General features: G+C 38.4%; 1 protein-coding gene across 1 annotated transcript; it reads right to left on the bottom strand.

The window, feature by feature from the left end:
* Positions 1-3,678: 3,678 nt before the first annotated feature.
* On the bottom strand, positions 3,679-9,650 carry LOC135144350 (phosphoinositide 3-kinase regulatory subunit 4-like). Its single transcript, XM_064076393.1, has 37 exons — positions 9,598-9,650; positions 9,415-9,535; positions 9,259-9,353; positions 9,120-9,211; positions 8,974-9,072; positions 8,894-8,920; positions 8,678-8,842; positions 8,548-8,629; positions 8,368-8,496; positions 8,264-8,305; positions 8,101-8,207; positions 7,968-8,047; positions 7,781-7,913; positions 7,549-7,719; positions 7,456-7,488; positions 7,337-7,403; positions 7,162-7,280; positions 7,019-7,108; positions 6,888-6,959; positions 6,720-6,832; positions 6,597-6,663; positions 6,340-6,448; positions 6,237-6,277; positions 6,112-6,180; positions 5,982-6,051; positions 5,903-5,932; positions 5,677-5,847; positions 5,542-5,626; positions 5,384-5,481; positions 5,223-5,330; positions 5,111-5,173; positions 4,962-5,057; positions 4,785-4,909; positions 4,638-4,737; positions 4,485-4,581; positions 4,255-4,435; positions 3,679-4,185 (listed from the first exon to the last, which is right to left on the bottom strand). Exons 2-37 carry the CDS (start codon positions 9,417-9,419, stop codon positions 4,174-4,176), a joined length of 3,243 nt encoding a protein of 1,080 aa, XP_063932463.1. The 5' UTR covers positions 9,420-9,535; positions 9,598-9,650; the 3' UTR covers positions 3,679-4,173.
* Positions 9,651-10,984: the final 1,334 nt, after the last annotated feature.

Below are 10,984 nucleotides of genomic sequence, written 5' to 3'. Positions count from 1 at the left end.
TTGGAAGAACCAGGTCAGATATCTTCACCGCAGTTATTAAACCGGCTCAGCACTTAACAGAATATAGTAGGCAGCATTGGCTTGCTGTAAAAGAAATGCTAAAATTTTAGAAAGAACCAAGTTATTAAAGGTGGTTTCCAAAGGTATGGTGTCTTTTAATTGGAATATTTTTACACGCGGATTAGGCTTCAGAACATGCAATGAAAGTCGAACCAGAGTCGTAATATCTTCTAACCGCTGTTTTGTTCTGGGAATTAAAATGCGGTGTTAACTACAGCGGAAGCCGAATACTTTTGCCCGCGCCTCTTGCATCCGAACAGCTAGTTTACTAAACCACATACCATTGTTATAACACGTGTTCTTTAGCACGAAAACTAAAGGTACAGTTTTTTAACGGGTGGTTTTATAATAGTTACAATTAGCAGATTTTGGTTTGCTCTACATTGCATATAGCTTAATACAGCCGGTTCATGGGCTGCAATTATGTAGGCATACGCAAACGTGCCCTCGACATTTTTAACCTCATACTTATATTTAAGAAGGTTGAATACGCTCGCCCTAATAAGCCTTCAATAGGCTGTAGCGAAGGTTTCAGATACAGATAGGTATGAGTTTGATTTTAAGGGAAAGACATTTAGGTGATGCTGAAACCATACCCTTAGATACTTCCTAGATTTTATGTATACCTGAACCTTTAGTCTACTTTTTATTCTCTGATCTCACGCTATTATGAAGTAACATCATGCTAAATTTGTACTATAATATAGCGCAGTAGTAGCTCCCTAAAAAATTAAATGCTGCCTTGTTAAGGCGGGGCCCACTTTTGGCTAGGCGGAAAATCTAACGAATTAAGAGTCCATTTCATCCCGGTTCGAGCCCACTTTCCCAAGATAAGTCAATTTTTACTAAATTTTGACACATGTGAGAATAATGGACGTAGCATTAAATAATGTTATATGTAATTTTTTGAACAAGGGGATGTGTTAGGATTTGATAATATACTAATGTTCTGCCTCCTTAAGGCGGATGTCCACCTTTTGTCGTGATGGAAATCATATATTAGCAAGAAATAAAAAAAAATTAACAATCATTTTTTTACTTAAAAAATTACTTTCTCGCCAAGTTTAATGATAGCTAATGGTAAAGAGACCTTCACCTCCTTTTGCTAAGCGCTCTCATATGGAAAGTTGTATCATTAACAATTAAATCTGGTGTACTTGAGGTTTCTTAGTAATAATTATTAAGGACGAGCATCACAGAGATTGTCTAGGGTAGCCCCATAAGAAGAGTTATACGTGAATACTTGCCGTACAAACTAATGAATTTCTCGACTAAATTATATATGAATTTTTCTTCAAGACTACTTTAGCTAGGAACTCTAGTCTTTGATATTTGCACAAGCTAATTCAATAAACTTTATTTTGCTATTATCTATCTGTGTCAGGTTAGAGGCGCTTTAGTTTAACATGAAGGGATTACTATTTTGGGAGCTAGAGATAGCGCTGGTTAAAACGAAAAATTGGTAGCAAAGAAGTATACGTAGAAGAAGGGGCTTGAGGATAACAATTTTATATAGTAAAAGGGGAATATAAATATTTTGGGTTGACATAAGTAATGGAGCTCCATAAATTCATACATCCTTTCTCAGCTTAGAAGCGTTCTGCAGGTTGGATATAAACGCGCACCCAATAAGTGTTACTATGTAAGTTAATTTAAAGATGTGCACGCTCAAGAATGCTTTTAAAGCCATTAAACAACGTACTCGCAAAAGATTGTCTGTAGGGTGTGGTGCAAATTGAATAAAATTGTTCTTCTCTACCCTTCCCTTAATTATTAATAACTTATGCGCTGTAGTTAAATCGTAAGGGTTATGCAGAGCGGAGGTTTGAATTGTCAGGTCAAAAGCATTTTCATATAAAAAAATAAAATAAATTTTACCAAATTAACTTACCAAGATTTCATTACTGTTTAGTTCCTATATATATTAAAAGCCTAATTAGTATGTTTTCATTATTAGGAAGGTACTCCCCATTTATACTATCTTTTGTTCTAATAAACTTTCCGATCTTAGCCCTTGAGCTTTCTTGTTTTGACGAATTTTTTATTTGCTCTAAACTGTTGTTAATAATAGAATTTACAAATTCTCCACTAATGGTTTAGCTTACTATTTTTTTATGTAAATTTAAGCAATGTTTTGATTGTGTTTTGTGGCGGGTTAACTCCATATCTTTGTCAGCTTACATTAAAAATTAATTTTTCCTTTGTTTATGTAACATTCTGGTTACTGATTGGCTTAATCACGGATTACTTCATTTATTCTCTTCGAATTTGTTGCTTGGTCTTCCTTTTCTAGATAATTCTTTGACGTTGTCTGCCCGTACGTAAGTTGTTTTAAGTATATTATATTTATTATATTCTTGTACAAAAGGTATGCTTATTTTTAAATATTATAAAATTAACATACAGCCGACCTCGCTTTTAACGAACGTCAGGGGCCGTCTTTTTCTGTTCGAGGCCGCCAAAAAACTAGAAAAATTTGCAAAATATAGGAAGACAAGTTGAATGCTTTTTTATTTAATTAGAATCATGTATTTATTAATTATCCAGTTAAAAAATTCATTTAAATTAAGTTTTTGTAAATAACTTGTTATCGAATCCTGTTTCAAAAACAGACAGTTTTTTTTTAAGTTCGGGGCAGAAAGATTTGGGGTCTCTCTACTGGAGGGTTCACCTTAAGCATATAGGCGAGGTCGACTTATCTACAAGTTAAGTGTATTATGTTACATATCAATATATTAAAAGTGACCTTCTTTTGTATTAAGTGTGCACAGATATAAAGATTAGTAGACTTCATTAGAAATACACTGCAAACCGTGTTTCTACGTGCTTATATTAAGCTCGTTAAAAAAATTTGTTTTGTCTTGAAACTCTATACTTAGCAAGTTATTAATTTTTAATCACTAAAAATGTTCTAAAAAAATCAAGGGTCTCTTATGGGTAGAGTAGGGGCGGCTGTCGGTGGGAGGCAGAAACCCTCGAGTCGGTAACTTTGGTCTGGGGAGTTCGGCTAAACCCTATTTCGTTAAGGCAGCTTGCTCAACTCGATTGGAGTTCATATGGTTAAAGCACGCTATGAGCAATAACCTTTAAGAGTGTTATATAGTCATATACGTAATGCTTTCTTCTTCCAAGGAAGCTCTGGAAGCATTACATGATTTAAATATTATACTAAATCCACAAAAAGAGGTGGCAACAGTTAGTAATATCCTTGAAAATGTTCATCAAATAGAAATTAAAGTCAACTACTCTCAAAAGAATTTAGAGGAAAAACTAAAAGGTACCAGTAACTGTGTTAAGATACTTAGTGGTAATTATACTTTAATTTTTGTAATAAGAAAAAGAGGTAGAACTGAGAACGCTTCAAAGCCATGAGAAAAAAGTTGAAAGCGATCAGAGATTTATTGCTCAAGTGGAAGAAGAAGAAAACTTTAAATTTCTTATAGCTAAAGAATTGAATGCCTTGGAAGTAATAAACTTTTGCATAAGGAAAAAATAAACCTTAGAGTAGGTTAATTTTTTTTATTTCTGTTAGGACGACTGTCAAAATTTAGAAAAGGATTACAAGTCTATATTCTCTCAGTTAAAACTTTTAGAGGAGTTGGAAGAACTGAAGGTGAAAATAGATGCAGAAAAGGAAGAGGCGATTTACAATAAAACTTATAAGGATGAAGGCGATAACCAAGTGGAGTTGAGCGGCACTACCGAGCGTTTAGAAAGGTTAAATTTCAGAGATGTCTTAAGTTCTGTGACCAGCCTTCTCTCCAAGTTGTCTCTCCATGACCAATTAAAGGAGGAACATCAAAAACTATCTAAAGTTAAAAGTAACTTGACCTCTCAAGAAATTCTCAATGAGTTATCGCATCTCAAAAAACTCAAGAAAGCAAGGTACTCAGGTACCGCCAAACGTATACGGGCACGTACTTACCTTACACTATTTCTTAGCTGTTCTATGATGTTATACAGCCAAATATGTGGATTGAGGAGACTTAAGCAGGAGGGCGACCTACTCTACTGCAGTAAGTGAATAGCCTTCTATTGTGAGACCCGATAAGACGTCTTCTGTTTATATAAAGAATTCCTTGACGGCTTTGAGAAGACTATTGACCTTAAGCGTTACTCGGACTTCTTTATTACCTCTCGTTTATGGGAGGAAATGTAAAGCCTTTGTCAATAAAAAGGCTGAAAAAGCCTTACCGCCCCTTCCTTTGAGCCAGTTATAAGTAGCCTTGTTTGGCCCAGTGTTAAAGAAGCCAAGGAAGTCACAGACTCTTTACAAATACTCTCCGCCCACTCGCTGGTATGTTTAGAAAAGATGTAGTCGCCTGCAGGAAAGGTGCATTCGGCGAGAATTTTAAAAGAACGAGCATTCCGTGTCCTTAAGTTTGCTTGAAATTAAATATGCTGGCACGCGGTTAAATACTCACCAGTATAACGGTTTCGTTAACGGGCAGTGAGAAGTTATTTGGTACGAGCGGGACGGCGTTTTTAAGTTCCACGCCCGCAAGCAGTAGTCGCTGCTCCCTATTATAACCTCTTTTAACACAAGGAACCAATCCAGCCTTTCTCTAATAACGAACAAGTGATAATGTGGTCGGAATTGGGTGGACACAAAAGCACTCGCATCTTGCTTGCATCACTTTTACGCTTAAGTAATTCCACGATCTTCAACAAAGAATTCTAAAAGTATTCATAAATATAGTATAAAGTAAAAAAAACTTAACCACTTTTTCTATATTATGATGGCTCGCATCACTCGTCACGGTTATTAGGTGGGTGCACTTAAAAGACAGTAAGTCCCAGACGTAGACTATCGAATCTGTGGCCACTGCAGCTACGGGTAGAGTCGGATCTGAAGCAGAATTTCTATAGGAGACACTGCTGCCGCAAGCAGAGTAGAGTACTGTAGAATTGGGCCATGTGGTTAATAGGCCCTCCGCATGGTTGTGTCCAACTTGATACGGGGAGGCCAAAACGAAGGTCCCAGAGAGTGGCAAATCCTATAGGAATTGTTGGTATAAGCGAGTGGGAGCATCAGTATTGTAAGACAAACCTTTACTGGAGCCAGAGAGCATCCAACAATTGTTTGTTGCAACTGCGAGGCAGTTTAAGGCCCCTACGAGCAATACTTTAAAGAAGGTGAGACGTCTGTGGCTCACCCTCACCTTCACTGGATTCTGTCTTAACATTCCACGCTACGCGATTGCAGCGCGTGTCCCAACCGTACACGTGCCCATAGAGTGTGCTAAACACGAGGAGATCTTGCAAATTGCCTATACTACAAAGTTTATAAAGTGCACTTTTTAGTTGAGGCAAGGCCGTGAACCAGCGTTAGCGCAATGCAAGTCTGTCAGCTTGCCCACTTCCTTAGCCTCAATTGTGTGGCAGGACAGCGCCGAATTACCTTCTGAAACCCTATCAACGCTGCAAAATTAGTTTTAAACGACGTTAAGACAATAGATAAATTGTTAGCATAAAAGCAACCTAAGTATGCCTACGGTTCCAGTGCTTGTTGCAAATGCGATGCTCCGAGATTGGTTAAAAAACTTAGTTTTGACCATTCTTTCATCTATGCTAAGAAGATAGCAACTTTCCTTTCCAAGAGCAACAAAGCTATACTTGTCCTTGAGAAAATTTGCGGGAGTTGGCATGCGGAATCAGTTAAGCCTTCACTGTTCCACAGCAGTATGGAGCCATCGTCCATCGCCACGGCAACCAACTTGTTATCTTTAGAGACATCTAAGTCATTTACACTAGAGGTTTGATCGAGCAAAGTAGTAAAAAGTGTTCCTTTAGCAAGTTATAATCAGAGGTATTTCGTAATGTGAGGAAGAAGTGGAAAGACCTGGCGTGTTGCCAGAGGGCGCAGTAACTGCTACTCATAGATGAATATATCTCCTGAAGAACAAGACTCTAGAATTTACCTGCTACGCCATGAGGGATTGCACTTCTAACAGGGTGCGCCCCCGATTGGCCATCGTACTTGGTGTGTGTCTTATAATAATAGCAGCGATAGACATATCAAAAGAAACAGCGCCCCCGCACGCAAAGAACCTCTTTAACAATTTGGTTTAGGGCAAACGAGGCAGTGCCAATTCCGGCCCGCTGCGGTGTGGGGTTGTTCTACAAAGCAGGACAGTTTAGCTACGGCAAGGGGAAGATAGCCAGCTGTTCGGGACCTTGCTTTTGAGGGCGGGTGACAGGGAAGATTTGTGTGGGCCTTATAAAAAAGTTAATATATTAAGTAGAAAACATTGAGGCCCCTAAATTGATGATATGTACTGTTTATAGAACTACTAAAAGACTTCGGTTTCGGTAACATTGTTTGAGGAACAATAAACTTGTGTGAGCCGGGTAAAGTACTACTACGCAAAGTCAAAGTCTGTATCATCTTTTTAAAATATTGGAAATGAAAATAAGATCGTGTTCCCTACTGTACAACTTGGTAAATTGTTATTATAAGCTCGCAAATGATATTAAACAGCACAAATTCAGGAGAGTGAAACAATATAGATGTTTCCAAAGTTGGAGGGTGATACCTGTTTTCCTCTGCAAGAGGCGAGTGCGTTCAAAAGTAGATGTTCGTCCTGTAGAGCATGAAAGGCCCTTGTCGCTGTTATTAGCAGCCATAAAGTAAACAGTACATAGTTTACGCTATCTACCAATTCTTTAAAAATGGTCGGATGGCCAGAAGAAGAAAGCAAAAAGACCTTGCAGTCCCCGCGTTACGTGCTAAAGAAGAGATAAGCCTCGCAGCAGATAGACGAATCCTAACCTGGAAAACAACATCGTTCATAGAAATGAATCGCATTGGAAGCCAATGAAGATACAGAGGAGTGTATAAGAAGAGGCGCAACTTCAGCAACAAACTTATTAAGCTGTCCGTATTCAATAAAAGTAGCCTGGAAGCGTGCAAAAAGAACAAGTAAAAGTAAAATGCGTAAGAAGGTTAAACCCGTACTTCGTATAAAAAGCATAAAGCTTCTAAAGCGGCAACAATTACATCGTTTTCAAGGTCGTGAAGTCCTTCGCTGAGAAGAGGAAGAACAAACTATACTTGGCATAATGTTATAGTTCAAAGCGAAGTGGTCCGCAGGTAGACACCTGCTGTATACTGTGCGTGCCCACAAAAGGTGCAATGGTAGCCAAACTATTGACCAATGCCAGCCGAAGTCGCCAGTCGCTCTCGTTCAAGTAGCACGAGAGATGCGATAGCAGAAGCGCTGGAACACCGCGTTTGCAATAAACCACATAGGGCATAAGTAGTGAGTTTGCTAACCAGTATTATTATCTTTTCCAAAAAATTGACAAAGAGAGGGCATGCGGCTTAGAAGCGTGCAACGGACCTGCGCTAATATTAGTTGACCTACTATTTTAACCTAGGAACAAGTGACCGACCGCTGGCTCCGGATCGTGTAGAAGCGCAACGATCTAAAAGTATTGATGCGCATAAGTTAAATGATTAAGATATAAAACGCCTAAGGAGGCAACCTCCGCCTTGAAGAGGGTTTGAAGTTCGTGTAAATCTTGCTCGAACGGCTGCAGGTCCACGTCATCCTCGTTGAGAGCCGAACTTGGCCTTCCGTGAACGCCCTCCAAAAACCGCAGAGCTGTTCGTGCAAGAGTAGGGATACACTCGGCGTAGGTGATCCGGACGAGCGTCTATTGGAACAGTTGCTTTACAACAGAAAGTCTGAAGCGCCGAGAAGACAAACACGAAAACCTCATGGTCGCCCTTCTTCCCGACAATACCAGAAAGATGAACCAATATATACTCTGGAAAAACATTGGCGTTGGCGAGTGAGACGGACCGGACGCATTCTGTGAGTCTAGTAATTGTCTTAATAGACTGAACCCTGCAGACAAGCACTCGACATGCGGGAACTTCATAAAAGCAAGTTTCTTTCAACCTGACGAGGGTGGCGGGGTCGGAAAGTAACGAAACAGCGGCAGGTAGCATCCGGTCCAGGCGATACTCGTCGCATACCCACTAACCGAAGAGCAAATGGCATTAAAAATATTGAAAAATATTAGCAAACCTACGTCAGCCAACGTCATCAACATCTTCAAAGCCTTCACTTTTGAAGAGGAAAGAGAAACACTCTGGATGAGCGAAGTAATTAAGGCGATGACTATCACTAGCGGGCTCTCTACACGCACGAAATTTGAGGCGCTGGGGTTACGCAATACAGGGTAGCAAGAATACCGCAGTTAAAAAAGAGCGCAGGCTTTTCCTCGTACCGCTCCCCTGTGGAGTCGAAGAAGCAGGGAGTGATCGGATTAGTGACTTGTAAAAAAAAAAGCAGAAACCTAACACTTGAGGCATTGGGGGCGCTAGAAGCATCTCAAGCTGCTCAATTTTTTCCTCCGCTTTCAGACTAAAAGCGCTAAAAGTGTTGCAGTAGTCGTGAAAACCAGCACTTATTTCCTCCGAAAGCCCTACCACAAGACTTATGGTAAACTTTGCAAGCAAAAAAGTACTGTATGTACCCGAACTGCTCCACCGCAGCAAGTAGCCCTGAGCGTCCAGCCTTTGCTGTGGATCTCGTTGTACCATGTGAGCTATTAGATCCTTTGACAAATAAGTTTCTAGCTGCAAAAGGAGACGAAAGTATATAACTTTTATGCGGGGGTCAGAGATAGATCCAAGAGCATTTTCGGGCTCATATTTGTTATCATGGTAAGCGAGTAGCTGCGAATAAGAAAAGAGAGGGATCCCGTCGTTAAAAAGTTCAGCTAGAAGACAGCCGAGCGAGAAGATGTCCATGGCAAAAGTTAGTTCGCCCTGAACAGACACTGAAAGGTAGCACTGACAAGAGCGCTAGAAACCAAAAACCTCTTGATACTCGCCCATTCCTTCTCCCTTAATATATATACACTTAAAGTTTTTATTTTGATTCCCTTTCAGTGACTTACCTCACTTGAATCTAAGGAATTGTAAAATCTTTCTGGAGCGATGCAGCAAGTTCTCCGCCCAGATGTATCAAAAAAAAAAGCAAAAGCAGCCGGGTTGTCCTAAAAAATATAACTACTATAGGCGACATAGCAAGTTGAGTTGATGCCTTTCGTAGAAATGTTGGTTTGAAAATAGCAAAGTCTGTTAGAAGGACCCAATTCCAACTTGTTATCAATACGTTTTCTGATTTTATATCCCCTATAGGACGGTTAAAATAAACAGAAAAAGTCAGCAAGAAGGATCACCGTGCCGCACTCCTCGATCTTTACAGAATTTTAATGCTTGAAGCATTTGAAAAGCTATCCACTTTTTTTCGATAAGAGTAAGGAATGGTCGCGTACTGAAAAATAAACAAAGTAAGTGTTAAAAAAGATAGATATAAAAGGACGGTTTCATAAAACCTCATTCTCTCATACAACGTCTGAGATATATACTGGCGGGTTAAAAATAAACAACTCTCTGTTTCAATAATGGCATAATAAGGCAACACATTAGGAACATTGTGAAGACGTTCTTTAATACCTGAAATAAAACGAAGTTATTTTTGAAAAATTAAGGTAGAAATTAAAGAAGAAATGCGGTACTCTCTAATTCTTCCTTATAGTTGGCGATGTGAAGTTTCGAATCACTTTCGTGTTTAATAAATCCTTTAACAATACATAATAAAACATCATACTTATTTTTTTTGTATTCGCAGAGGGCAACTTTGAAAAAACGTGAAGAATTTAAACTAGGTCAGCATGTTAAATAATTATAATAAATTTGTATTGTTAACTTTAACCTTTTTAAAAAGGTATAATCAACTAGTTCACTAATATAGCCGCTAATTATCCACGTTTGACAGGATCTATAAGCTATCTGATTTCCCATTAATAACTTTAATAAAAAAGCAGTAAAACTTTAGTTTCTAGCCGAAGCCCAAAAGTAACGACGCTTCAAGTTCTCCGCTAAATTGCATATAACTTTACTAGAACAGCGGATACGAAATGGTACGATATATGTCACCATACTGGCGAGGCACCCACTGCGGGGTCAAGGAATATATTTTAGATAATCGAGTCATGCTATCTACTCTCAAAATACATATTTACAAATTTTTCATCAGTGTTGACTTGAAATCTTTGAAAAGTAAACTGTGTAATTTGTTATAAAATTATATATTATCACTTAGAGTAACTTTTTATATTAAATAGTAGAAGTATTCATAAATAGTATTGTTTCATGAATTAAATACTTACGAAAAACCTTATAAGAGAGTTGATGGCAATAGCAGACGCGATTATTGAAGCTTTAGGGCTTCACTGCTCCATGAAAAATTCATCCTTTATCGTCTTACAAGGCTGCGACTTCGGCTTCACATCAAAATTTTGGTATTTTTTGGTTTTTATCACCTTTAGAGGGCAATATATGGGACACCCTAATAATATTATAATCCCCTATTGTAGACCGCACGACAAAGTTACCAGTCCAAGAAGGCTCTGAGTAGCGTTCTATTAATATATTTTACTTATCTGAGCTGCAAGTTTCTAATTTGGCGTAAGTAGTTTAAAACTTTTTTTACCATTTTCAAATGAAGACCTGGTGTTAAGCAAAATCTGCTTAAAAATGTAGTAGCAGAAGGAATGTCCAGCCTTGTGCTTTCAGTTATGTTGCGTAAAGCCCATCATACAGTAGTTGGGTCCGTAATATTTGCATATTTCCACATCTACTGGTCTCAAATTACTATTAGTTATGTCAACGCTTAGTATTTTACTTTTGCATAGTTTGTAAATACATTGCAGCGTTTCACTGTATTATACAATCATCGATATATAGGCTAATTATGGTATTATAATCTTTGCGGTAAAACACAGTTATCAAATTTAGTACAGATTTTAGTTTTTCTAATCTTTTGATCAAACAATTATAGATAATGTAGGGAGCATTTTGAGAGTATTAAGTACCACATTAATTTTAATGCACACCTCATTA

This window comes from Zophobas morio, unplaced genomic scaffold (assembly GCF_036711695.1).
Source record: "Zophobas morio isolate AGI-343-1 ecotype UQ-CSIRO unplaced genomic scaffold, CSIRO_AGI_Zmor_V1 ptg000094l, whole genome shotgun sequence".
NCBI classification, from domain to species: domain Eukaryota; kingdom Metazoa; phylum Arthropoda; class Insecta; order Coleoptera; family Tenebrionidae; genus Zophobas; species Zophobas morio.
This window is presented reverse-complemented; position numbering and strand designations above follow the sequence as displayed.